The sequence below is a fragment of the Mustelus asterias genome, chromosome 31, assembly GCF_964213995.1.
Source record: "Mustelus asterias chromosome 31, sMusAst1.hap1.1, whole genome shotgun sequence".
Lineage (NCBI taxonomy): Eukaryota > Metazoa > Chordata > Chondrichthyes > Carcharhiniformes > Triakidae > Mustelus > Mustelus asterias.
Genome location: NC_135831.1, coordinates 857,403 through 884,782, shown reverse-complemented (window position 1 = coordinate 884,782; position 27,380 = coordinate 857,403). Strand labels below are relative to the sequence as shown.

At 51.5% G+C, this 27,380-nt stretch overlaps 1 protein-coding gene across 1 annotated transcript in view; it reads right to left on the bottom strand.

The window, feature by feature from the left end:
* dnah2 (dynein, axonemal, heavy chain 2) overlaps positions 1 to 27,380 on the bottom strand; it is a 232,295-nt gene that overhangs the window by 81,132 nt on the left and 123,783 nt on the right. Inside the window, exons 44-55 of the mRNA XM_078200892.1 lie at positions 25,756 to 25,893; positions 23,216 to 23,374; positions 20,240 to 20,392; positions 18,961 to 19,052; positions 17,188 to 17,386; positions 12,808 to 13,032; positions 10,650 to 10,754; positions 8,594 to 8,782; positions 7,048 to 7,133; positions 4,781 to 4,911; positions 2,592 to 2,738; positions 14 to 181 (exon numbers count right to left, since the gene is read on the bottom strand). Of these exons, the coding sequence (XP_078057018.1) occupies positions 14 to 181; positions 2,592 to 2,738; positions 4,781 to 4,911; positions 7,048 to 7,133; positions 8,594 to 8,782; positions 10,650 to 10,754; positions 12,808 to 13,032; positions 17,188 to 17,386; positions 18,961 to 19,052; positions 20,240 to 20,392; positions 23,216 to 23,374; positions 25,756 to 25,893 (1,792 nt within the window). The remainder of the gene's footprint in view (positions 1 to 13; positions 182 to 2,591; positions 2,739 to 4,780; positions 4,912 to 7,047; positions 7,134 to 8,593; positions 8,783 to 10,649; positions 10,755 to 12,807; positions 13,033 to 17,187; positions 17,387 to 18,960; positions 19,053 to 20,239; positions 20,393 to 23,215; positions 23,375 to 25,755; positions 25,894 to 27,380) is intronic.

Genomic DNA, 27,380 nt, shown 5'->3' with positions numbered 1-27,380 from the left:
GACTCAGACCTACCTTCTCTGAACTCCATCTTGCGGTAGACCTTGGTGACTTCGATTTGGTAGGTGTTGTAGGTGGAGATGAAGGCAGAGAGCTGAGAGAGACTCTGTCGTCCACTGCCCCCTATCCCAACCAACAGCATGTTCCCACGGGGTTGACTGATCACACGGATAATCCTCGTCACTGAGGAAGGAAAAGTGAGGAACACACATTCAATCTGAGGTTTAACAGGGCAGGAGCGGGCCACCCTGTCGGGGCACTGTTGTGGCAATTCTGATCTCCTAAATCATAACCCAGAGACTGTTACCGCCAATCTATCCATTAAACACAAGAGGTTAGCGATAGAGACCCTGAAATCTTGATTTTGATTTGATTTATTATTGTCACATGTACTGGGACACAGTGAAAAGTATTGTTTCTTGCGCACTATACAGACAAAGCATACCGTTCATAGAGAAGGAAAGGAGAGAGTGCAGAATGTAGTGTTACAGTCATAGCTAAGGGTGTAGAGAAAGATCAACTTAGTGCAAGGTAGCTCCATTCAAAAGTCTGACAGCAGCAGGGAAGAAGCTGTTCTTGAGTCGGTTGGTACGTGACCTCAGACTTTTGTATCTTTTTCCCGAAGGTGGAAGAGAGAATGTCCGGGGTGCGTGGGGTTCTTAATTATGCTGGCTGCTTTTCCCGAGGCAATGGGAAGTGTAGACGGAGTCAATGGATGGGAGGCTGGTTTGCGTGATGGATTGGGCTACATTCACGACCCTTTTGTAGTTCCTTGCGGCCTTGGGCAGAGCAGGAGCCCATACCAAGCTGTGATACAACCAGAAAGAATGCTTTCTATGGTTTTAAGGATAGAATAAATCAATTGTCCCCAAGCTGTGGCCTAATTTGAACATGTGAGATGCAGCCAGCAGGATGTGGGTGTGGTGGGGAGTTGTGGGTGTGGTGGGGAGTTGTGGGTGTGGTGGGGAGTTGTGGGCGTGGTGGGGAGTTGTGGGCGTGGTGGGGAGTTGTGGGGAGTTGTGGGCGTGGTGGGGAGTTGTGGGCGTGATGGGGAGTTGTGGGTGTGGTGGGGAGTTGTGGGCGGGCTTGTTGGAGTTGACCACATTGCTGTGGCTCTGAAGTCACATGTCGGGAGTCCTAGACCGGGTAAGGATGGAAAATTTTCTTTCCTAAGGGACATGAGCGGCACAGTGGCAAGCTCTGCTGCCTCACAGCGCCAGGGACCCGGGTTCAATCCCAACCTTGGGCGATTGTCTGTGTGGAGTTTGCACATTCTCCCCGTGTCTGTGTGGGTTTCCTCCAGGTGCTCCGGTTTCCTCCCACAGTCCAAGATGTGCGGGTTAGGGTGGATTTGCCATGCTAAATTGCCCCTTAGTGTCAGGTGAACTAGCTAGGGTAAAAGTGTGGGGTTACGGGAATAGGGCCTGGGTGGATTGTGATTGGTGCAGATTCGATGGGCCGAATGACCTCCTTCTGCACTGTAGGGATTCTATGATTAGCAAACCAGGTAGGCTTTTCCGACAATCGACAATGGTTTCACGGTCATCATTGGACTTTTAATGCCAGATTTTTATTGAATTCAAATTTCACCATCCGCCGTGGTGGGGTTTGAACCCGGGGACGCCAGGTCTTGCTCGGCTCTCTGGGCTACTTGTGCAGTGACAACACAACTACACCACTGCCTCCCCACAGCATTACAACGGTAAGAGTGGGTACAAGACTTAACAATAACTTGGCAGCAAACCCAAGAAAGCTTTTCAACAAAAGGAGAAAACAGATGTGGAACTGATCCCTGAAACAAACTCTACAAATAATCTCTGCAGAGAACTGGAGATCTTTTCCGTGTAAGGTCAGGAGCGCAATCTTTATCATTTCATTACCGATAGAGCACCAAGAAATCTTTCCTGTGGTAGGAAAGCAAGTAGGGCCAACTGATAGAAAATAAGAGGCCTTACCCTCATCCCTGAAATTTGGCATGTCAGCTACGACTCTCACCAACTTTTACAGGTGCCCCATAGAAAGCATTCTTTCTGGTTGTATCACAGCTTGGTCTGGGGCTCCTGCTCTGCCCAAGACCGCAAGGAACTACAAAAGGTGGTGAATGTAGCCCAATCCATCACGCAAACCAGCCTCCCATCCATTGACTCTGTCTACACTTCCCGCTGCCTCGGGAAAAGCAGCCAGCATAATCAAGGACCCCACGCACCCCCGGACATTCTCTCTTCCACCTTCTTCCATCGGGAAAAAGATACGAAAGTCTGAGGTCACGTACCGACCGACTCAAGAACAGCTTCTTCCCTGCTGCTGTCAGACTTTTGAATGGACCCACCTCGCATTAAGTTGATCTTTCTCTACACCCTAGCTATGACTGTAACACTACATTCTGCACTCTCTCCTTTCCTTCTCTATGAACGGTATGCTTTGTCTGTATAGCGCGCAAGAAACAATACTTTTCACTGTATCCCAGTACATGTGACAATAATAAATCAAATTAAATCAAATCTTTATCCTCATGAGCGTGCCAATACTGTAAGAGGAAGATGATCGGTATGTAAAGGAATGCAAGGCACTGGAGGGGTTGTACAACGGTTACCGTGTTCGATAGCATCTTTGAACAGGACGAGGCTCATGGGTACCACCCCAGGGGTGGAATTATACTCAGACAGCTGGTGCTCCATGTACGTTTTCAACACCTTGAAGTTCGTCAGGTCTTCATATACATCGCCCCGGATGAAGTCACCTGGAAAAGAGAGAGAGAGAAACCCTCAGTTTCCCACTTGTAGGAGAGCTGTCTGTGGAGAGAGGGCTGGGGATGCGAGGAGGCAGGATGTTAAATGTGGGATTGGGAGAAGCAGAACTGCACCTGCAGCTAAGTGTAAGAGTGTCGTCACAAGCAATTCCAAGGCCAAAGACAGCAGGGTGGCACAGTGCTTAGCACTGCTGCCTCACAGCGCCAGGGACCCCGGGTTCAATTCCAGCCTCAGGTCACTGTCTGTGCGGAGTCTGCACATTCTCCCCGTGACTGCGTGGGTTTCCTCCGGGTGCTCCGGTTTCCTCCCACACTCCAAAGATGTGCGGGTTAGGTGGATTGGCCATGCTAGATTGTCCCTTGGTGTCCAAGGATGTGCAGGTTACGTGGATTGGCCATGCTAAATGTGCAGGGTTACGGAGATGGGAAGGGGGACAGGGGGATGTAGCTGAGTAAGATGCTGTTTCGGAGAGTCAGTGCAGACTTGATGGGCCGAATGGCCTGTTTCTACACTGTAAGGAGTCGATGATCCTATGATGTCTTTGATGAGTGGCTCAGACCAAACCGATGATGGCACGGAGCCTCGGGGAGGGGTTGGACTCATTATCTGCCATGGCGGCTGGCCTATCACTCACTCTGGGTCTGGATAAAGGACTCTTGTTATCTTCCCTGTCCAATCTGGCAGGCGGCCTGTCATATCCAGGCTGAATGGGTCAGTTCATCCCCAAATTTATCATCCAATGACTGTGGCAGCATTAAATTATTCACACGGCATTTTTTTGTTAAATCACCGTCCTGATATTAAACCAACATCAGCCTTCCAGAGAGCTTCCACCACGACTCTAGGTGAGGCATCTTAAAGCATCTTGCCTTGGTGCGGGTGCTCCGGTTTCCTCCCACAGTCCGAAAGACGTGCTGGTTAGGGTGGATTGGCCCGTGCTAAATTCTCCCTCAGTGTTACCCGAACAGGCGCCGGAGTGTGGGCGACTGGGGGATTTTCACAGTAACTTCACTGCAGTGTTAATGTAAGCCTTACTTGTGACACGAATAAATAAAATAAATATAAAATAAAAATATTTGCCCCCTCATAGGTAAAAGGACATGCAACACAATCTAGCAACTGATCATGAGTGAGTGAGTCAGGAAGCCGTCCTGAGCTTGTTAACTGAGTTAACATCATAGAATCATAGAAATCATAGAAACCCTACAGTGCAGAAGGAGGCCATTCGGCCCATCGAGTCTGCACCGACCACAATCCCACCCAGGCCCTACCCCCACATATTTTACCCGCTAATCCCTCTAACCTACACATCCCAGGACTCTAAGGGGCAATTTTTTAACCTGGCCAATCAACCTAACCCGCACATCTTTGGACTGTGGGAGGAAACCGGAGCACCCGGAGGAAACCCACGCAGACACGAGGAGAATGTGCAAACTCCACACAGACAGTGACCCGAGCCGGGAATCGAACCCGGGACCCTGGAGCTGTGAAGCAGCAGTGCTAACCACTGTGCTACCGTGCCGTGCCGTGCCATCTTGAGTTCAGAGCTTGAAGGAGAGGCACATGGGCTGGAGACGCTGGCTGGGATTCTCCGACCGTTCGCGCCCCGTCGCTGCTGCCGGCGAGGGTGGGGAATTTGGCGCTCAGACAAATCTCCTCACTGCAGCGGGGCTGGAGAATCCCGCTGGCGTGAGCGGCCGGGAAATTCTGCTTGTTCACTCTGCTCCTCTCTCTCCACAGCCGCTGCCGCTGAGTTTGTCCGACATTTTATTTCCGATTCCCAGTTTCCGCAGCATTTTCCTTTCGATTGAGACCATGTCTCCTTAGGGATGAGCTGATCAGTGATTTTTTAAGGAACAGGCGGAGTTAAGCATAGATCTGCCAAAGCATCTAAACATCACAAGCAACGGCATATTAGTACGTCTCATTTCAAATCACCAGCAGGGAGGGAACAGCAGAGAATTGCTGAGACAGGAGAGGCATTCATTACTTGTCTCTGTTTTCACGTTGAGATACTGTACTCCATTCTTACCAAAGATGGGTGACTGCTTAGTTGGACAGAGGCTGTGGAAGGTCATGTCTAAGAAAGTGCCTAACTTCTCATTCAGTAGCACCACAAACAGTTCCATATCTTTGTGTTCCACAAACCGGTCAGAAAATACCCTGCATCAATGAGACAGAAAGGTTAGCTCTGCAATCATTCAACTCAGTCGGAGACATGGTAGCAGGTCGGGAGGTCTTGTGGCGCAGTAGGGTTAGCGTCCCTGGCTCTGAGCCAGAAGCTCTGGGTTCGAGTCCCAGCCCATGACTCGACGGTCAAGGAAGATGAATCCATAACGCAGCCAAAAGCAGGTTGGGTGCGTCAGCTGGCCAAATCCCTCCAAAGACGCCAAGGGCTGGCGGTAAGAGTGGGAGAGACTCCTGGTGAGCCACACTCGATGTGGAGTGGCGACCCCCACCGCCCCCCCCCCCCCCTCCTCCCACTCCTATACTCCCCTGATGATCAGACTGGTGACCTGATCCGGGAATTCCTAACTATGGAGACAGACCAAGGTCTGCCTTAGTGCGCCACTAGGTGCGGGAATTGGAATAGGAAATGGTACCGAGTGGTTTTTGTAACCCAGGGGGCTGGACTAATGAGCTAGAGACACAAGCTCAAATGTGGGGAATTCAAACTCGATCCAGTCAGATAAACTGGCATAAAAAGCTCGTGTTAGGAATAGCGATCAGGATACTACCAGACTGTCATAAAAACACAAGCGGTTCCTTCATCAACACAAAAAGAGAAATTAAGGGAAACTCTCAGCAGGCCTGGCAGCATCTGTGGAGGGGGAAAACAGAACTAACGTTGCGAGTCCGTATGACTCTTATTAAGAATACGGACTCAAAACATTCACTCTGATTTCTCTCCACAGATGCTGAGATTTTCCAGGATTTTCTGTTTTTGTTTCAGATTCCAGTATTTTGCTTTGTTGACTAGCACAGTTTCTTCATGCTATATTTTTTATTCATCCGTGGGACACGGGCGTCGCCGGTTGGGTCCAGCATTTATTGCCCATCCCTAGTTGCCTGAGGGCAGTTGAGAGTCAACCCCATTGCTGTGGCTCTGGAGTCACATGTAGGCCAGACCGGGTAAGGAGGGCAGATTTCCTTCCCTAAAGGAACCAGATGAGTTTTTCCGACAATCGGCAATGGGTCATCAGTAGATTCTTAATTCCAGATATTTTTTCATTGAATTCAAATTCCACCACCTGCCGTGGCGGGATTCGAACCCGGGTCCCCTAGAACATTAGCTGAGTTTCGGGATTAATAGTCTAGCGATAATACCTCTCGGTCATCGCCTCCCCTATGTTCAGGAGATCTGTTGTCCTCATTCAGTAAGAGCTCTCTGTAAGACCAGGTCCAGAGCAGTGTGGTTGACTTGTAATGACCCTCTGACTGTGTTCAGTTGCACTGAAGAAGCTTCTCCAGCGCAGTTAGAAATCATAGAAATCGTAGAAACCCTACAGTACAGAAAGAGGCCATTCGGCCCATCGAGTCTGCACCGACCACAATCCCACCCAGGCCCTACCCCCATAGGGGTTATTTTCCTTGGAACAAAGGCGGCTGAGGGGCGAGTTGATTGAGGTGGACAGAATGATGAGGGGGAGAGATAGAGTGGACAGGATAACATTGTTTCCCTGGGTGGAGAATTCTAGAACCAGGGGACACAGATTCAGGATAAGTGGCGGTAGGTGTAGAGGGGACATGTGGAAGAACCTTTTTTTACGCAGAGGGTGGTGGGTGTCTGGAATTCACTGTCTGAGTTGGTGGTGGAGGCAGAAACCCTAAACTCCTTTAAAAAGTACCTGGATCTGCACCTTAAGTGCTGTAAACTACAGGGCCCTGGGCCGGGTACAGGAAGGTGGGATTAGAAAGGGCACCTGAGTGTCCTTGGGCTGGGCATGGACAAGATGGGTCGAATGGCCTCCTTCTGTGCTGCAACTTTCCTATGGTTCTATGTTGTGGTGTAAAACTGAGCTGCAATCAGGAATGTGCCTGCGAGGTACTGCAAGCAGCCGGGGTCTCAGCATTCCTGGGAAAATAAGGGGGGAAATGTGAAGCTTCCCTCTCCTGATGGCAATCCTGTAGGGATGTGATGCCCCTCTCCTGATCCAATACACAGCCCAGGATGCAGGATCGATGTTTGTGGGTGAAGAATAACACTCAGGTATCGGGGGTGGTGGGTGAACCAATGGATCTGCACCCCAGCAGAGGTTTGGGACAGAAACGGGGGATAACTAAAGGAGGGGGAGATACCTGAAGCACTCGTGAACCCACAGCCGTGCGATACTTGTTTTCGAGTCGTGGTAGTCCTTGTGCACACGCAGCATCCCCTGGAACACCTGCGGGAACCAAAACAGCAGCAGAATGATGAGGAAAGAGCGGAGGGGAGCAGGAGGCATTGGAGAGCTCCTTCCAAGGCCTCAAACAGATTAACTTTATTTATTAGTGTCACAAGTAAGGCTTACATTAACACCGCAATGAAGTTACTGTGAAAATCCCCTAGTCGCCCACACTCTGGCGCCTGTTCGGGTAACACTGAGGGAGAATTTAGCACTGCCCAATTCCACCCTAACCAGCACGTCTTTCAGACTGTGGGAGGAAACCTGAGCACCCGGAGGAAACCCATGCAGACACGGGGAGAACGTGCAGACTCCACACAGACAGTGACCCAAGCCAGCAAACGAACCTGGGTCTGTGGCGCGGTGAGGCAGCAGTGCTAGCCAATGTGCCACCGTGCTGCCCCACAAAGGGCTGAATGGCCTTGGTCTGTGTGGTTTGATTCTATCCATAGAATCCCTACAGTGCAGAAGGAGGCCATTCGGCCATCAAGTCTGCAGTGACTACAATCCCACCCAGGCCCCATTCCCTGCTAATCCCCCTGACACTAGGGTCAATTTAGCGCGGCCCAATGCACCTAACTCGCACATCTTTGGAGTGTGGGAGGAAACCGGAGCACCCAGAGAAAACCCACGCAGACACGGGGAGAAGCTGCAAACTCCACACAGACAGTGACCCGAGGCCGGAATTGAACCTGGGACCCTGGCGTTGTGAGGCAGCAGTGCTAACCGCGGTGCCTCCGTGCTGCCCTGGGTCCCTGACGCTGTGAGGCAGCAGTGCTAACCACTGTGCCACCGTGCCGCCCCGGGTCCCTGGTGCTGTGAGGCAGCAGTGCTAACCGCAGTGCCACTGTGCCGCCCCGGGTCCCTGGTGCTGTGAGGCAGCAGTGCTAACCGCGGTGCCTCCGTGCTGCCCCGGGTCCCTGGCGCTGTGAGGCAGCAGTGCTAACCGCGGTGCCTCCGTGCTGCCCCGGGTCCCTGGCGCTGTGAGGCAGCAGTGCTAACCGCGGTGCCTCCGTGCTGCCCCGGGTCCCTGGCGCTGTGAGGCAGCAGTGCTAACCGCGGTGCCTCCGTGCTGCCCCGGGTCCCTGGCGCTGTGAGGCAGCAGTGCTAACCGCAGTGCCACCGTGCTGCCCCGGGTCCCTGGCGCTGTGAGGCAGCAGTGCTAACCGCGGTGCCTCCGTGCTGCCCTATTATTTCTATGAGAAGAGGGATTCGTTAGACAGAAATAAGAAAAACAAAGACAAGATTTGAGAGATACGTGAATTGGGGACTACGGAAAGGGAGAAACAGGTTGCAGAGAAAGGGCCAGAGAGAAGAGGGAACAGGAGAGAGAGGGAGAATGTAAGAGAGATAATGGAAGAGTGGAGGATAGAATAGAAGAGACAGGCAACAGGAAAGAGTGACAGGAGGCTGAGAAAGTGGGGGAGGGTGAATGAGAGACAGGCAAATAGAGTGAATACCTTGGAGATATCCCTGAGATTGAAGAGATAGTGGATCTTGGTGGGTGTAGGCAGGAACTTATGAACGACTCCGTTGTAAAGTTCGATGGTGGCATCAGTAATGACATTGCCAATTGGCTTCATCTGCTCATCAAAATCCTGCAGTTTCTGGTTGATCAGAGTGCTGAAAATCCGCTTGATCTGGGACGTCTAGAGAGAGAAAACCTTCCTGGGTCAAACTAGCCGAGAAGGTGAAGACACAGCGCAAATTAACAACAAAATCAGGACAGGAAATATCTGGGAACATACATGTGTGTGTGAGTACAGGAATGCAATCGGAGATCAGTTAGGTAGAGCGGGGTGTTTCAGGGATACACAAAGTGGCTTCAAACAAATAAGTCTGGTCACAGGAATTGAATCTGTGTTTGTTTGCAGGAACTGGAAAGACAGAGGATGAGCGAATCCCAGTACAGATTAACTATCCAGATTTCCAAAACATCTTTCATTAGTCTACAAAACTTACTGCCTTGTGTGTTTTCTGGCAATTTACTGGCTGGCTGGAAGCAATGGGCAGAAAATGGTTGCATATCATAGAATCCTTAAACTGCAGAAGGAGGCCATTTGGCCCATCGAGTCTGCACCAGCTCTCCGACAAAGCATTCCACCCAGGCCCCATCTCCATAGCCCTGTATTTACCCCACTAATTCCCCAATCTTACACATCTTTGGACACTAAGGGGCAATTTAGCATGGCCAATCCACCTAACCTACACATCTTTGGACACTAAGGGGCAATTTAGCATGGCCAGTCCACCTAACCTACACATCTTTGGACACTAAGGGGCAATTTAGCATGGCCAGTCCACCTAACCTGCACATCGTTGGACACTAAGGGGCAATTTAACATGGCCATTCCCCTAACCTGCACATTTTTGGACACTAAGGGGCAATCTCGCATGGCCAGTCCACCTCACCTGCACATCTTTGGAGTGTGGGAGGAAACTGGAGTACTGGGAGGAAACCCACGCAGACACGGGGAGAACATGCAAACTCCGCACAGACAGTGACCCAAGCCGGGAATTGAACCCAGGTCCCTGGCACTGTGAGGCAGCAGTGCTAACCACCGTGCCATCCATGTAGGCATTGGGGGAAATGAGTTCCAGGTTTGCAGATGTGTGAGAGTTTCAGAATGCCTGACTATACACAACAGATCCGGGTATGCTGGTGGAATGGACCCTTCACTGCTAACTGGCATGTAACCTGGAGAAGTGCCATGTGGGAATGGCGAGAGCACAACGGATAAGCAACTTCCAGAGAGAAATCCCCAACTCGGTGCGGAGAGCGATCTGGGCATTCTAGCGCATAGACCCCTAAAAGCTTTAGGGAGCTGAAGTGAGTAAGATACTAAATAAAACCAAATTACTGCGGATGCTGGAATCTGAAACCAAGAGAGAAAATGCAGGAAAATCTCAGCAGGTCTGGCAGCATCTGTAAGGAGAGAAAAGAGCTGACGTTTCGAGTCCAGATGACCCTTTGTCAAAGCTAAAAGGCAGAGAAAGCCTTTCTGTGCCTTTTAGCTTTGACAAAGGGGTCATCTGGACTCAAAACGTCAGATCTTTTCTCTCCTTATAGATGCTGCCAGACCTGCTGAGATTTTCCAGCATTTTCTCTCTTTGAGTAAGATACCAGCTTGAACTTACAACACAACATAAGATGAGCTAAACTATTCTGCTTTTGCACAATAACTTAGTTCAGGTTCAGTTGGAATGCTGTGCACACTTGTGGTCTCCCTACAGGGTGGGTGACACGCTTTGGAGAGGGTGTAAAGATGGGCTGTTGGGTTCACCCGCAGGCTTTAACATCTTTGTTACCCGGACAGGCTCGAACAGCTGGATCACTACACTTTAAAGAAATGTGAACTCGGGGGAATCTGAGCGAAGCTTTTAAGGTCTGTGTGGGAAGGTGTACATGTTGTGATAAACAAAGTGGATGGAGCCATTGGTTATTGTCTGTACATTGCTGGACGGAAGGTTTTTGCGCTGAATGTGATCACAGTAGCCCTCCCTCCCCACACCTACCGCAGGAAACGTCATGTTGATCAGATTGAACCTGCTTTGAAGGCGAGCGGAGATGACTGTCCGGCCCCCTCCAGGGGGGCCCATCGCTCCCATTAGAAACATATCCTGCAGAATAAACATTTACAGGGTGGAAACAGATCATTTTATGTAAAATGCTGAGCAGTTCCCGACATTTTCAGAGTAGAATCATAGAATCACAGAATCCTGACAGTGCAGAAGGAGGCCATTTGAGTCTCCACAGACCCTCCAACAGAGCATCTCACACTGGCAACCCTCCCACCACCACCCCCCCTCACCCCCACCCCCGCCTTATTCCCGCTTTATCCCCATAACTCTGCACATTCACCACGGCCAATCCCCCTAACCCGCACATCTTTGGACACTAAGGGGCAATTTAGCATGGCCAGTCCACCCAACCTGCACATCTTTGGACACTAAGGGGCAATTTACCATGGCCAATCCACCTAACCTGCACATCTTTGGACTGTGGGAGGAAAGCGGAGCACCCGGAGGAAACCCATGCAGACACGGGGAGAACGTGCAGACTCCACACAGTGACTGAAGCCAGGAATCGAAGCCGGGTCGGTGGCGCTGTGAGGCAGCAGCGCTAACCCGCTGTGCCCCCCGTGTCGCCCATGTTTTGTCACAATGAAATGTCAGGGGAAGCTTTGGACACTCCGTTACTTTCTGAAGGTACAGATATCGGGCTGCTGGCAGGAATATTGATGATTGGGTAACTCCCTGTCAGCAGCTCAGTGGCTGCTGCAAGTCACTGCGATTGATTGAACACATCATTGTGTAACTATCAAACATTCACACTCATTCACTGAAGAAATCACACAGCTTCTACTGGGACATCATCACTCCCTTTTCATCATGTTTGCTGCAGTTTACAGGGACTCCTTTTAAATTAGCCATAGCGACTGCTTCCCAAAGCACACTGTTTGCTGCAGAGACCAGTCTCACTGCTAAATGCAGTGCCACACAGTGCTGAGGGAGTGCCGCACTGTCAGAGGGTCAGTGCTGAGGGAGTGCCACACGGTTAGAGGGTCAGTGCTGAGAGAGTGCCGCACTGTCAGAGGGTCAGTGCTGAGGGAGTGCCGCACTGTCAGAGGGTCAGTGCTGAGGGAGTGCTGCACTGTCAGAGGGTCAGTGCTGAGGGAGTGCCGCACTGTCAGAGGGTCAGTGCTGAGGGAGTGCCGCACTGTCAGTGGGTCAGTGCTGAGGGAGTGCCGCACTGTCAGAGGGTCAGTGCTGAGGGAGTGCCGCACTGTCAGAGGGTCAGTGCTGAGGGAGTGCCGCACTGTCAGAGGGTCAGTGCTGAGGGAGTGCCGCACTGTCAGTGGGTCAGTGCTGAGGGAGTGCCGCACTGTCAGAGGGTCAGTGCTGAGGGAGCACCGCACTGTCAGAGGGTCAGTGCTGAGGGAGCACCGCACTGTCAGAGGGTCAGTACTGAGGGAGTGCCGCACTGTCAGAGGGTCAGTGCTGAGGGAGTGCCGCACTGTCAGAGGGTCAGTGCTGAGGGAGTGCCGCACTGTCAGAGGGTCAGTACTGAGGGAGTGCCGCACTGTCAGAGGGTCAGTGCTGAGGGAGCGCCGCACTGTCAGAGGGTCAGTGCTGAGGGAGTGCCGCACTGTCAGAGGGTCAGTGCTGAGGGAGTGCCGCACTGTCAGTAAACAGGCAGGTAGGATGTAAGAGGGATTACTATATTAGGGGGGATCTCACACCCTGATAAGGGCAGCCTGTTAACACAGAACAACTCCTCCCTTCCCACCATTTGAAGAGTTTGTGTAAAATACCGCGCCACAACGGTTCATGGTGTGGGCAGCGTATCATCCAGGCTCACTAACAAATCTAACTCACCCCTGATTTGGTTTAAATTTAAAGATGGCAGACAGGCTGCCCACACATTCTGGGCGTGTGCTGGGGAGGTGGGCGGGACGGTGGTCCCTCCCCCACCGGGGTGGTGGGGTGGGGGGTGCAGGAAGGTGGTCCAACCCCCACCGGGAGGGGGGAGCGGGGCAGGAAGGTGGTCCCTCCCCCTGCCAGGGGTGGGGGCAGCTGAGATACCCGATGGGCTGTGAGGCGCTTTGGGACGTTGCGAGGTGCTGGAGGAATGCTGCCGCTGCTTTGACACAAGCCCAGGGCTGCTGGTTACCTTGATGTGCTTCACAGTCTGTTTGAGTCGGTCGTACCAGAAGCCGTAATCTATCCAGAGGCGCAGCAGCTCGAGTGGGGGCTGTGAGCCGAAGGTATCTTTGGCCGGCATATTCAGGTCGTCCATGAAGGTGACGAGCTTTTTGCCACCGACTGGAACATAAACACCTTTCGTTCTCTTCTCCACGCGACTCTCAATTACATCCTGGACGTTTCTCGATGTGGTCTTTGGGCAGCCGCGGCGGGAGGGAGAGATCAGAAAGCAGTTAGTGGTGTGAGGGAAGAGTCTGTTTCTCAGCTTTGAGCTGGTGAGAGATGTTACCGACGGACAAGAAGAATGGCCCCGTTTCAACCAGTCACCATCAGTGTCTGGGAATCCTGTTATACACACACACCCGGCACACACGCACCCGGCACACACGCACCCGGCACACACGCACCCGGCACACACGCACCCGGCACACACACACCCGGCATATACACACACACCCGGCATATACACACACACCCGGCATACACACACACACCCGGCATACACACACACACCCGGCACACACACACACCCGGCACACACACACACCCGGCACACACACACACCCGGCACACACACACACCCGGCACACACACACACCCGGCACACACACACACCCGGCACACACACACCCGGCACACACACACCCGGCATATACACACACACCCGGCACACACACACCCGGCATATACACACACACCCGGCACACACACACACCCGGCACACACACACACCCGGCACACACACACCCGGCATATACACACACACCCGGCATATACACACACACCCGGCATATACACACACACCCGGCACACACACACCCGGCACACACACACCCGGCACACACACACCCGGCACACACACACCCGGCACACACACACCCGGCACACACACACCCGGCACACACACACCCGGCACACACACACCCGGCACACACACACCCGGCACACACACACCCGGCACACACACACCTGGCATATACACACACACCCGGCACACACACACACCCGGCATATACACACACACCCGGCATATACACACACACCCGGCATATACACACACACCCGGCACACACACACCCGGCACACACACACCCGGCACACACACACCCGGCACACACACACCCGGCACACACACACCCGGCACACACACACCCGGCACACACACACCCGGCACACACACACCCGGCACACACACACACCCGGCATATACACACACACCCGGCACACACACACACCCGGCATATACACACACACCCGGCACACACACACCCGGCACACACACACCCGGCACACACACACACCCGGCATATACACACACCCGGCATATACACACACCCGGCATATACACACACCCGGCATATACACACACCCGGCATATACACACACACCCGGCATATACACACACACCCGGCATATACACACACACACACACCCGGCACACACACACCCGGCATATACACACACACCCGGCATATACACACACACCCGGCATATACACACACACCCGGCACACACACACCCAGCATACACACACACCCGGCACACACACACCCAGCATACACACACACCCGGCATATACACACACACCCGGCATATACACACACACCCGGCATATACACACACACCCGGCATATACACACACACCCGGCATATACACACACACACACACACACACCCGGCACACACACACCCGGCATATACACACACACCCGGCATATACACACACACCCGGCATATACACACACACCCGGCATATACACACACACCCGGCACACACACACACACACCCGGCACACACACACACACACACCCGGCACACACACACACACACACCCGGCATATACACACACACCCGGCACACACACACACACACCCGGCATATACACACACACCCGGCATATACACACACACCCGGCATATACACACACACCCGGCATATACACACACACCCGGCACACACATACACACCCGGCACACACACACACACCCGGCACACACGCACGCACACACACACATACACACACACACCCGGCACACACGCACGCACACACACACATACACACACACACCCGGCACACACACACACACACCCAGCATACACACATGCACACACCCGGCACATAGACACACACACCCGGCACATACACACACACACCCGGCACATAGACACACACACCCGGCACATACACACACACACCCGGCACATAGACACACACACACCCGGCACATAGACACACACACACCCGGCACATAGACACACACACACCCGGCACATAGACACACACACACCCGGCACATAGACACACACACACCCGGCACACACACACACACACACACACACAGCATACACACACACACACACACACACCCGGCACACACGCACGCACACACACACATACACACACACACCCGGCACACACACACACACACCCGGCATACACACATGCACACACCCGGCACATAGACACACACACCCGGCACATACACACACACACCCGGCACACACACACGCACACACACACACACACCCGGCACATAGACACACACACACCCGGCACACACACACACACACACACACACACCCGGCACACACTCACCCGGCATACACACACACACACACCCGGCACACACACACACACACCCGGCACATAGACACACACACACGCACCACACTCACACACACACACAGACACAGACACACACCCGGCACATACACACACAGACACAGACACACACCTGGCACATAGACACACACACACGCACACACACAGACACACACACATACACACACCTGGCACATACACACACACACAGACACACACATACATACACACGCACACACCCGGCACATACACACACACGCACATATATGCACACTCACACGCGCACACACACACGCGCACACACACACACACACACGCATATACACACACGCGCACACACATGCATATATACGCACACACACACATTCACACGCACACACATGCATATATACGCACACACACACGCATGCATATATACGCACACATGCATACGTGCACACACACACATGCATATATACGCACACACGCATACGTGCACACACACACGCATGCATATATACACACACACGCATACGCGCACACACACACACACACACACACTCACGCATGCATATGCACATACACAACACTGCTTGAACCCGCTGCAGTCCCGTGTGGTGTAGGTACACCAACAGTGCTGTTAGAGAGGGTGTTCCAGGATTTTGACCCCAGCGACAGTGAGGGAACGGCCGATATATTTCCCAGTCAGGATGGTGAGTGACTCGGAGGGGAACCTCCAGGTGGTGGCGTTCCCAGGTATCTGCCGCCCTTGGCCTTCTCGATGGGAGAGGTCATGAGTTTGGAAGGTGCTGCATAAGGAACCATGGTGAGTTGCTGCAGTGCATCTTGTAGACAAGCTTTAGGGAGCCAGGAGGTGAGTCACTCTTCACAAAGTACCCAGTCTCTGACCTGCTAAGTGACAGAGTTACTAGAATTGTACAATCATAGTCAGTAGGAAGCCTCACAACACCAGGTTAAAGTCCAACAGGTTTATTCGGAATCACGAGCTGCCCCACTCACCTGATGAAGGAGCAGAGCTCTGAAAGCTCGTGATTCCGAATAAACCTGTTGGACTTTAACCTGGTGTTGTGAGGCTTCTTACTGACTATGATTGTACAAGTCTAGTAACTCTGTCACTTCGCAGGTCAGAGACTGGATACTTTGTGAAGAGTAACTCACCTCCTGGCTTCTTACTGTGCCCAGTCCAACGCCAGCATCTCCACATCAATCATAGAACAGTACAGTACAGAGGGAGGCCATTCAGCCCACTGAGCTTGAGTTGACTCTTTTGAAGACCAATGGAATTAGTCCCGCTGCCTCAGGAGCTGGCCAGTTTGGGATCGAGCTGTGATCAGTGTGATGTCCCATACCAACACGATGCGCAATGAGGGGAAATCTCTTCACCCAGAGACTGGGGGATCTGAGGAATTCACTCCCACAGAAAGCTTTGGAGGCCAAAATGTTGTGAGATTTCAAGAGGAAATTAGAGGTAGCTCTAAGGGATCAAGGGATGTGGAGCGGGGGGGGAAGGGGGTTCAGGATATTGAATTTAATGACCAGCCAGGATCAGAGTGATTGGTGGAGCAGGCTGGAAGGGCAGAATGGCCTCCTCCTGCTTCTAGTTTCTATGTTCCTATCTATTTGCTGATCCATCCTCTACGGACAGGTTCGGACTGACTGAACAAGTGTGCGCTGGTCAGAGCATCCACAGTCTCCGTCTGCTTCTGAAGCAAGCTTGTTAACCATTAGCAATCAGGCTTTCCTACCTGGGCCGACATGTTGACCGTCAGTACTGACCACTTGACAGGGTCAAGGGTCTGGAGGGCATTCTGACCGACGGAAGTCTTCCCGGTCCCGACCGGCCCCACCAGCAGCACGGGGCACTGATTGGCCACTAAGCTGCTCACCAGAAAGTTGTACCGCACCGTATCCACCGTGGGCACGATGATTTTGTAAAACGGCATGCTGCAACAGAGAGAGAAGGTGTCGCTGTAGCACACAATCACATCGCCAGGCAGCACTTTGCATTCCAATTTATGGGGGCGCTAACCACAATACAAGCAGGGACAGCCCCACTCTGGAGACTTCCATTCCAGGCTGACATCCCCAGTGCTGAGGGAGTGCAGGACTGTAGTGAGGTGCTGTCTTCTGAATCACCTGTTAAACAAAGCAGCCTCAGGTGGATATAACTGATCCTGTGGACACTATTCCAGAGACAAACAGGAGTGACCGGGGCCAGTATTCATCCCACAAACCCACAGCACCGGAGTGAATGATCAGCTCATTGCTGCTGTGGGATCTTACAGCGTGTGTCTATCAGTCTGGCCAAACACAAGCTACCTCGCTGCTGTTTGTGGGATGGACTAGACAGGATAGATGCAGGGAGCATGTTCCCGATTGTGGGGGAGTCCAGAACCAGGGGTCACAGTCTGAGGATTCACGATAGACTATTTGGGACGGAGGTGAGGAGACATTTCTTCACCCAGAGAGTGGTGAGCCTGTGGAATTCATCACCACAGGAAGTAGTTGATGCCAAAACATTGAATAGATAGAAATCATAGAAACCCCACAGTGCAGAAGGAGGCCATTCGGCCCATCGAGTCTGCACCGACCACAATCCCACCCAGGCCCTCCCCCCACATATTTTACCCGCTAATCCCTCTAACCTACGCATCTCAGGACTCTAAGGGGCAATTTTTAACCTGGCCAATCAACCTAACCCGCACATCTTTGGACTGTGGGAGGAAACCGGAGCACCCGGAGGAAACCCATGCAGACATGGGGAGAACATGCAGACTCCACATAGACAGTGACCCGAGCCGGGAATCGAACCCGGGTCCCTGGCACTGTGAGGCAGCAGTGCTAACCCACTGTGCCACCCCATGGGGCGGCACGGTAGCACAGTGGTTAGCACTGTTGCTTCACAGCTCCAGGGACCCGGGTTCGATTCCCAGCTTGGGTCACTGTCTGTGTGGAGTCTGCATGTTCTCCCCATGTCTGCATGGGTTTCCTCCGGGTGCTCCGGTTTCCTCCCACAGTCCAAAAGACGCGTTGGTTAGGGTGGATTGGCCGTGCTAAATTCTCCCTCAGTGTACCCGAACAGGTGCCAGAGTGTGGCGACTAGGGGATTTTCACAGTAACTTCATTGCAGTGATAATGTAAGCCTTTTGTGACACTGATAAATAAACTTTAAACTGAATGTTTTCAAGAAACAATTAGATGCAGCTCTTGGGGGGAAAGATGATCAAAGGAGATGGGGGGAGGGAAGGCGGGATAAGGCTACTGAGTTGGATAATCGGTAATGATCGTAATGAACGATGGTGCAGGCTCGAAGGGCCGAATGGCCTCCTCCTGCTCCTATTTTCGATGTTTCTTGCTGTGTGCTAGACAGAGACAATGTTGGTTGTGCTTCCCAGTAACTCGCTGGGTGCGAAGTGTTTAGAGATGTGGTAACATATAAACGTGCCTCCTGGATCTCCGGGCTGTTCACTGGAAAGTCGATAAAGTTATCATTAAACAGGCTGAAAGAGTTGCCTTACTTGCTGGGATATCGCCATGACTTTGTCAGCTTTTCCTCAAAGGAGGTCCAGACCTTGGTCTTTGGGTCTACGTAATACTCATAGACAGTTTCCTGTGCAAAAACAGCAGAGCCATTAGTGGGAAGATTCAGCGCACAGCAGCTTGTCTGAGCGACAGGGAGACCGGAGGACCCAGCAGTGCTGACCCGCAGTGGAGCTCACAGTTTGAACTCACTCGCACCGTCCCATCACCAGCATCTCCCACACACCTCAGTTTCATTGCCAGGCATTGGCCACTGTCACTTTCGGAGCGACCTGTCCCACTCATTCACCCAGGCTGGAGGGAGTGCCACCTGAACTGTTTAACCCATGCCACAGAATCCCCACAGTGCAGAGAGAGGCCATTCGGCCCATCGAGTCTGCACTGACTCTCTGACAGAATATCCCTCTCCAACCTATCTCCCTAACCACACATATTGACCCCATAAATCCCCCTAACCTGCACATCTTTGGACACAAAGGGGCAATTTAGCATGGCCAATCCCCCTAACCTGCACATCTTTGGACACTAAGGGGCAATTTAGCATGGCCAATCCCCTTAACCTGCACATCTTTGGACACTAAGGGGCAATTTAGCATGGCCAATCCCCCTAACCTGCACATCTTTGGACACTAAGGGACAATTTAGCACGGCCAATCCACCTAACCTGCACATCTTCGGACACTAAGGGGCAATTTAGTATGGCCAATCCACCTAACCTACACATCTTTGGACACTAAGGGGCAATTTAGCATGGCCAATCCACCTAACCTGGATATCTTTCGGACTGTGGAAGGAAACCGGAGCACCCGGAGGAAACCCACACAGACACGGGGAGAACGTGCAGACTCCACACAGACAGTGACCCAAGCGGGAATTGAACCCGGGTCCCTGGCGCTGTGAGGCAGCAGCGCTAACTCACTGTGCCACCGTGCCGCCCAGTGTTCCACATGTAGAAAGTTAAGTTTGTGCCCGTCCCATCCAGCATTTTCCAGTTTATAAACAGCACCGACGCAAACCTCCCCCCTCCTGCTCACTGAAACATCCACCGGGCTATCCAATTATTCCTACTCCCCTGCTGCTCCCCCACAGCCCTGCAAATTTCTCCTTTTCCACACAGATACATCCAATTTCCTTTTTGCTCTGACTGTTTGCACTGGACTCGAGCATCCCACCTTCCACCCTCTGCCCAACTGCAGTGTGAAGGAGACATTTTGAATGTTTGTCCCTGAGCGTGCCGTGCCTCAGGAGTAGCCCCACCTTGCTCGGGAAGCTGCCATCCATCTCCCGCAGGAAGTTGTCCATCTTCTTCCGTCCGTCCTCATCCACGGCTGCGCAAACGGACCAGATCAGGCTGAATGTGAAGACCATCCCAATCATGTGCATGTAGTTGTCAGGGTCAGCCGGGTTCACCTGAAAGAAACGGCACTTCAACTGAGAGCGGGTCGCCACTGACACACACTGTCTGGAAAACAAGGCACCTCGCATTTCCATAGTGTCTCGCATGACCCCGGGATGTCCCAGAACACTTCACAGCCAGCAAGAAGTCTCACAACACACCAGGTTAAAGTCCAACAGGTTTACTTGGTATCATGAGCATTCAGAGCGCTGCGTCACACACCTGATGAAGGAGCAGCGCTGCGAAAGCTCACAATACCAAATAAACCTGTTGGACTTTAACCTGCTGTTGTGAGGCTTTTTACTGTGCCCACCCCAGTCCAATGCCGGCATCTCCACATCATGGCAATTCACAGCAAGTGAGATACATTTTTAACAGTGCAGTCACTGTATCTGTTATTCTATATATAAACACCAAACTCTTCGATTAGATTCCAGTCTGTAACTCACTCCTGGGTATCTGTTATTCTATATATAAACCACCCCTGAACCCCTCGATTAGATTCCAGTCTGTAACTCACTCCCGGGTATCTGTTATTCTATATATAAACCACCCCCGAACCCCTCGATTAGATTCCAGTCTGTAACTCACTCCCGGGTGTCTGTTATTCTATATCTAAACCACACTGAACCCCTCGATTAGATTCCAGTCTGTAACTCACCCCCGGGTATCTGTTATTCTACATATAAACCACCGCGAACCCCTCGATTAGATTCCAGTCTGTAACTCACTCCCGGGTATCTGTTATTCTATATATAAACCAGCCCGAACCCCTCGATTAGATTCCAGTCTGTAACTCATTCCTGGGTATCTGTTATTCTATATATAAACCACCCCAAACCCCTCGATTAGATTCCAGTCTGTAACTCATTCCTGGGTATCTGTTATTCTATATATAAACCACCCCAAACCCCTCGATTAGATTCCAGTCTGTAACTCATTCCTGGGTATCTGTTATTCTATATATAAACCACCCCGAACCCCTCGATTAGATTCCAGTCTGTAACTCACTCCCGGGTATCTGTTATTCTATATATAAACCAGCCCGAACCTCTCGATTAGATTCCAGTCTGTAACTCATTCCTGGGTATCTGTTATTCTATATATAAACCACCCCGAACCCCTCGATTAGATTCCAGTCTGTAACTCATTCCTGGGTATCTGTTAATCTATATATAAACCACCCCGAACCCCTCGATTAGATTCCAGTCTGTAACTCACTCCCGGGTATCTGTTATTCTACATGTAAAACAACCCCGAACCCCTCCATTAGATTCCAGTCTGTAACTACCTCCTGGATATCTGTTATTCTATATATAAACCACCCAAACCCCTCGATTAGATTCCAGTCTGTACCTCACTCCCGGGTATCTGTTATTCTATATATAAACCACCCTGAACCTCTCGATTAGATTCCAGTCTGTAACTCACACCCGGGGATCTGTTATTCTGTATATAAACCACACCGAACCACTCGATTAGATTCCAGTCTGTAACTCACTCCCGGGTATCTGTTATTCTATATATAAACCACCCTGAACCCCTCGATTAGATTCCAGTCTGTAACTCACTCCCGGGTATCTGTTATTCTATATATAAACCACCCCGAACCCTTCGATTAGATTCCAGTCTGTAACTCACTCCCGGGTATCTGTTATTCAATATATAAACCACCCTGAACCCCTCGATTAGATTCCAGTCTGTAACTCACTCCCGGGTATCTGTTATTCTATATACAAACCCCCCCGAACCCCTCGATTAGATTCCAGTCTGTAACTCACTCCCGGGTGTCTGTCATTCTATATATAAACCACCCCGAACCCCTCGATTAGTTTCCAGTCTGTAACTCACTCCCGGGTATCTGTTATTCTATATATAAAAGCCATCCCGAACCCCTCGATTAGATTCCAGTCTGTAACTCACTCCCGGGTATCTGTTATTCTATATATAAACCACCCCGAACCCCTCGATTAGATTCCAGTCTGTAACTCACTCCTGGGGATCTGTTATTCTATATATAAACCACCCCGAACCCCTCGATTAAATTCCAGTCTGTAACTCACTGCCGGGTATCTGTTATTCTATATATAAGCCACCCCCGAACCCCTCGATTAGATTCCAGTCTGTAACTCACTCCCGGGTATCTGTTATTCTATATATAAACCACCCTGAACCCCTCGATTAGATTCCAGTCTGTAACTCACACCCGGGTATCTGTTATTCTATATATAAACCACCCCGAACCCCTCGATTAGATTCCAGTCTGTAACTCACTCCCGGGTATCTGTTATTCTATATATAAACCACCCTGAACCCCTCGATTAGATTCCAGTCTGTAACTCACTCCCGGGTATCTGTTATTCTATATATAAACCACCCCGAACCCCTCGATTAGATTCCAGTCTGTAACTCACTCCCGGGTATCTGTTATTCTATATATAAGTCACCCCCGAACCCCTCGATTAGACTCCAGACTGTAACGCTGTTACAGGTGACAATTTCATGCAGTGGTTGTGGGATTCATAAAGCAGGGAATGTGTGGATTTTCCAATTCTGCTCATACTATTTCATCCCGGTGTTTTATAAAGATAAGTGGGACTAACTCACCTCCCACTTCTGTCTGTGCGTTAATGTTAATTGATACCAAACATTGAGGAGTGAGTGCTGGAATTCCTGATATCCACTGCTATCAGGTTAGGTATCAGACCGGAGTTTAAATTCATACAAACACACTGCATTGTGTCGATTAGATTGCCGCCTGTAACTCACTCCCCGTGTATCTGATTCAACGCCCTGGCACAATTGTTGCCCTCGGTTGGAGCCAGTTATTGAATTACCCCATTCTCCACTGTTGCCAAGGTCTGGTACAGGTTGCAGAGAGAGACCACGCCGCAGTGCTCAGCAGTGGGGATCAGCTCTTTACAGTTGTGTTTCTTGTACTGCAGCGTCTTCTCCACACTCTTCTGGAACATTTCCTGAAGATGCTCTTGTTCCTCCTGTAAAGCAGGGACCTGGGTCAAACTGCGGCAAGTATAGAGAGAGCATCGCATCGAGTAACAACGGACAAGAGTGTCAGAAACTTAATGAATGGACAGTGGGTGGGGCGGGGGGTGTTGCCAGTCTGTTGTGCACACCAAACTCATAAACTGGGCTTTTGCTGAAAGAATCAGCAAGATGGTCATAGAACCATACAGCGCAGAAAAGGCCCTTCGGCCCATCGAATCAACACCACCACTAAAGTCGCACTAATCCCATCTTCCGCACTTGCCCCATATCCCCTGAATTTTATGATATTTCAAGTGCTGTTTAATATTTTTTTAAGGGTTGTAAGGCTTCCGGCCTCCACGACCTTCCCAGGCAGCGCATTCCAGATTCCCACCACCCTCTGGGTGAAAGAGCTTTTCTCAAATCCCCTCTGAATCTCGTGCCCCGCACCCTAAAACTCTGCCCCCTCGTGACTGACCCCTCAACCAAGGGGAACAGCAGCTCCTACTCACCCTGTCCCTATCCCTCAGAATCTTATACACCTCAACCCACGTCCCCCCTCTCTTCTCTCCATTTCTCAAGGTTTCTGTTTGGATTTGATGAGATTTTCCAACCGCGCCCCCAGTACCTCCTTCAGCTGCTCCAATTCTATTTTTGATTTGATTTATTATTGTCACATGTACAGGGACACAGTGAAAAGTATTGTTTCTTGCGCGCTATACAGACAGAGCATACCGTTCATAGAATACATAGATTTGATTTATTATTGTCACATGTACTGGGATACAGTGAAAAGTATTGTGTCTTGTGCGCTATACAGACAAAGCATACCGTTCATAGAGAAGGAAAGGAGGGAGTGCAGAATGTAGTGTTACAGTCATAGCTAGGGTGTAGAGAAAGATCAGCTTAATGCGAGGTAGGTCCATTCAAAAGTCTGACAGCAGCAGGGAAGAAGCTGTTCTTGAGTCGGTTGGTACGTGACCTCAGACTTTTGTATCTTTTTCCCAACGGAAGAAGGCGGAAGAGAGAATGTCCGGGGTGCGTGGGGTCCTTAATTATGCTGGCTGCTTTTCCCGAGGCAGCGGGAAGTGTAGACAGAGTCAATGGATGGGAGGCTGGTTTGCATGATGGATTGGGCTTCTTGCGGTCTTGGTCGGAGCAGGAGCCACACCAGGCTGTGATACATCTATGTTCATCCAGGCACTTTAGAAAGGTAAGTGGCTCTGACTGTAAGCTGCGGTTTAACTTCTGAATAGGCTAAGAGTCTGCATGTGAATCTCCCCAAGCGGAACATATACCCTCTAATGCTTTCTCTCAACATATTTGCCACAGGACAGAAATCTCAGTGATGTGCAGGGTCTAAATTACTCCCAGCACTTCCTTCATGGAAGCATTAGCCCAGTTATTTTAAGCAGCAAAGGGAAGTTTGACGGGAGTGTTTGAGTGTTGTTGCAATCATATCACTGATATTCATATTTAACCGTTGCCGTACTATTATTTGCTCCTCTGCTCAGTAATATCTTGGTGAGCAGGTTAGCGGTGGGTAAAGATTTCAGGGATGGGAAACAAAGGCGGGTGAATGGAACAGGAGTGCAGGGCTACCATCTCGGTGAATAGCAGAACAATCTTGAGGGGCTGAATGGTCCCCGTTTCCTGCATTCCTTTCTTGAACGTTGCTCCACACCACAAGAGGGAAGATTTTCTGCTTCAACACTCGCCGCGTACACGGGGTACGGGGAAACCTTCCACCATGAGCCTTCCGTGGCCTGTTCATCCACCACTAATTGCCAGCAGTGACTCTTACATCTTCGTCCTCCAGCTGCACGGTGGGCACTGTGGTTGGCACTGCTGCCTGTCAGCGCCAGGGACCTGGGTCCAATTCCAGCCTTGGGTTACTGTCTGTCTGGAGTCTGCATGTTCTCCCCGTGTCTGCATGGGTTTCCTCCCACACTCTAAATATGTGCAGGTTAGGTGGATTGGCCGTGCTAAATTGTCCCTTAGTGTCCAAAGATGTGCAGGTTAGGGGGATTGGCCATGATAAATGCACGGAGTTAGAGGGATAGGGCGGAGGGGAGGGCCTGGGTGGGATTGTGCTTTCAGAGAGTTGGTGCAGTCTTGATGGGCCGAATGGCCTCTCTCTGCACTGTAGGGATTTTATGGTCATTCTCCATGAGCCTCGCTGGTGAGGTTGGCATTTACTGCCTCACCCAAGCTGCCCTGGGTGAGGGGGTTGAAAATCAGTTAAGATAGAAGGGCTCGGGTAAGTTCTGGAATTTACAGCAGGACGGTCAGAATGAACAAGCTTTCTGAAGTAAGACTGACAAGTTTCTGTGTGTTTGTGAAGGGAGTACGAGGAGGTCTGGCACCCCCTCAAAGTGTATCTGAAATGTACCTTGGTTCGCTTGTTCAGCCAGGACTCAACGTAAGGCTTCCAGCCCAGGTCTGCATAGTCATTGTAAACCATTCCGCAGCGAGAGACGGTGGCAGGGGATGCTACTGCCAGGTTCTCCACCTCAAAGAGCAGTGAAACCTGGGGAGGAAGAACAAAACACACTGTCAGAAACTAAACCGGCTCATCGAGAATCATTCGTGGTGGGCTAGTGGGCAAAAGCATGCCCTTCCAAGGAGCTCCCAGCTCAGCCGTTCCCAGGCTGGTGCGCGCTGAAATACCTGCTCTAGCCTCCTCTGCCTGTCACACGGGCTTCAGTGGGACCTGGTTTGGACATCCCGTGCCTTATTCCACCTGGACATTGTGCATGAGCGAGCGTGGTGGAGGAACGGACATGGTGAGTTGGGCAGGGGACAGAGCTGGACTTGATCAGAGTCAGGGCCAATGCTCCCTCCACCCTCTCTAACACGGGGACAGAGCTGGACTTGATCAGAGCCAGGGCCAATGCTCCCTCCACCCTCTCTAACACGGGGACAGAGCTGGACTTGATCAGAGCCGGGGCCATTGTTCCCTCCACCCTCTCTAACACGGGGACAGAGCTGGACTTGATCAGAGCCAGGGCCAATGCTCCCTCCACCCTCTCTAACACGGGGACAGAGCTGGACTTGATCAGAGTCAGGGCCAATGCTCCCTCCACCCTCTCTAACACGGGGACAGAGCTGGACTTGATCAGAGCCGGGGCCATTGTTCCCTCCACCCTCTCTAACACGGGGACAGAGCTGGACTTGATCAGAGCCAGGGCCAATGCTCCCTCCACCCTCTCTAACACGGGGACAGAGCTGGACTTGATCAGAGTCAGGGCCAATGTCCCCTTCACTCTCTCTAACACGGGGACAGAGCTGGACTTGATCAGAGTCAGGGCCAATGTCCCCTTCACTCTCTCTAACACGGGGGCAGAGTTGGACCTGATCAGAGTCAGGGCCAATGCTCCCTCCACCCTCTCTGACACGAATCGATGGATGGTGATCAGGATGAGGCTGACCTTTGCGCTCCAGAGATCCTGCTCTGCTCACTGTCAGGACATTGAGCCATCCAGAGAGCCCAGTTCCTGTTTCCTGACTTAGACTTAAGCAGCACTGGGAATCCCATCGCTGGATTTGACAGGATGGTGCTTGACATAGAAACAAGAAGCAGGAGGAGGCCATTCGGCCCTTCCAGCCTGCTCCACCATTCATTTTGATCATGGCTGATCATCGAATTCAATATCCTGATCGCCCTTCCCTCCCATATCCCTCGATCCCTTTAGCTCCCAGAGTATATCCAATTCCTTTGTGAAATCACACATTTCAAGGACTGACGCCCTGGAATAAAAACAATTGATGCAGTTTCTCAGCATCAGTGAAGAGTGAAGACAGGTTACTGAGAAAATAGGAGCAGCAGTGGGCCATTCGGCCCTTCGAGCCTGCTCTCCCATTCAATCTGATCATGGCTCACAAAAGGTTGCTGCAGAAGATTAAGGTGCACAGAGTTGGGGGTAGGGTGTTAGCGTGGATTGAGGATTGGCTATCCAACAGGAAGCAGAGAGTTGGAATAAATGGGTGCTTTTCTGGTTGGCAGTTGGTGACTAG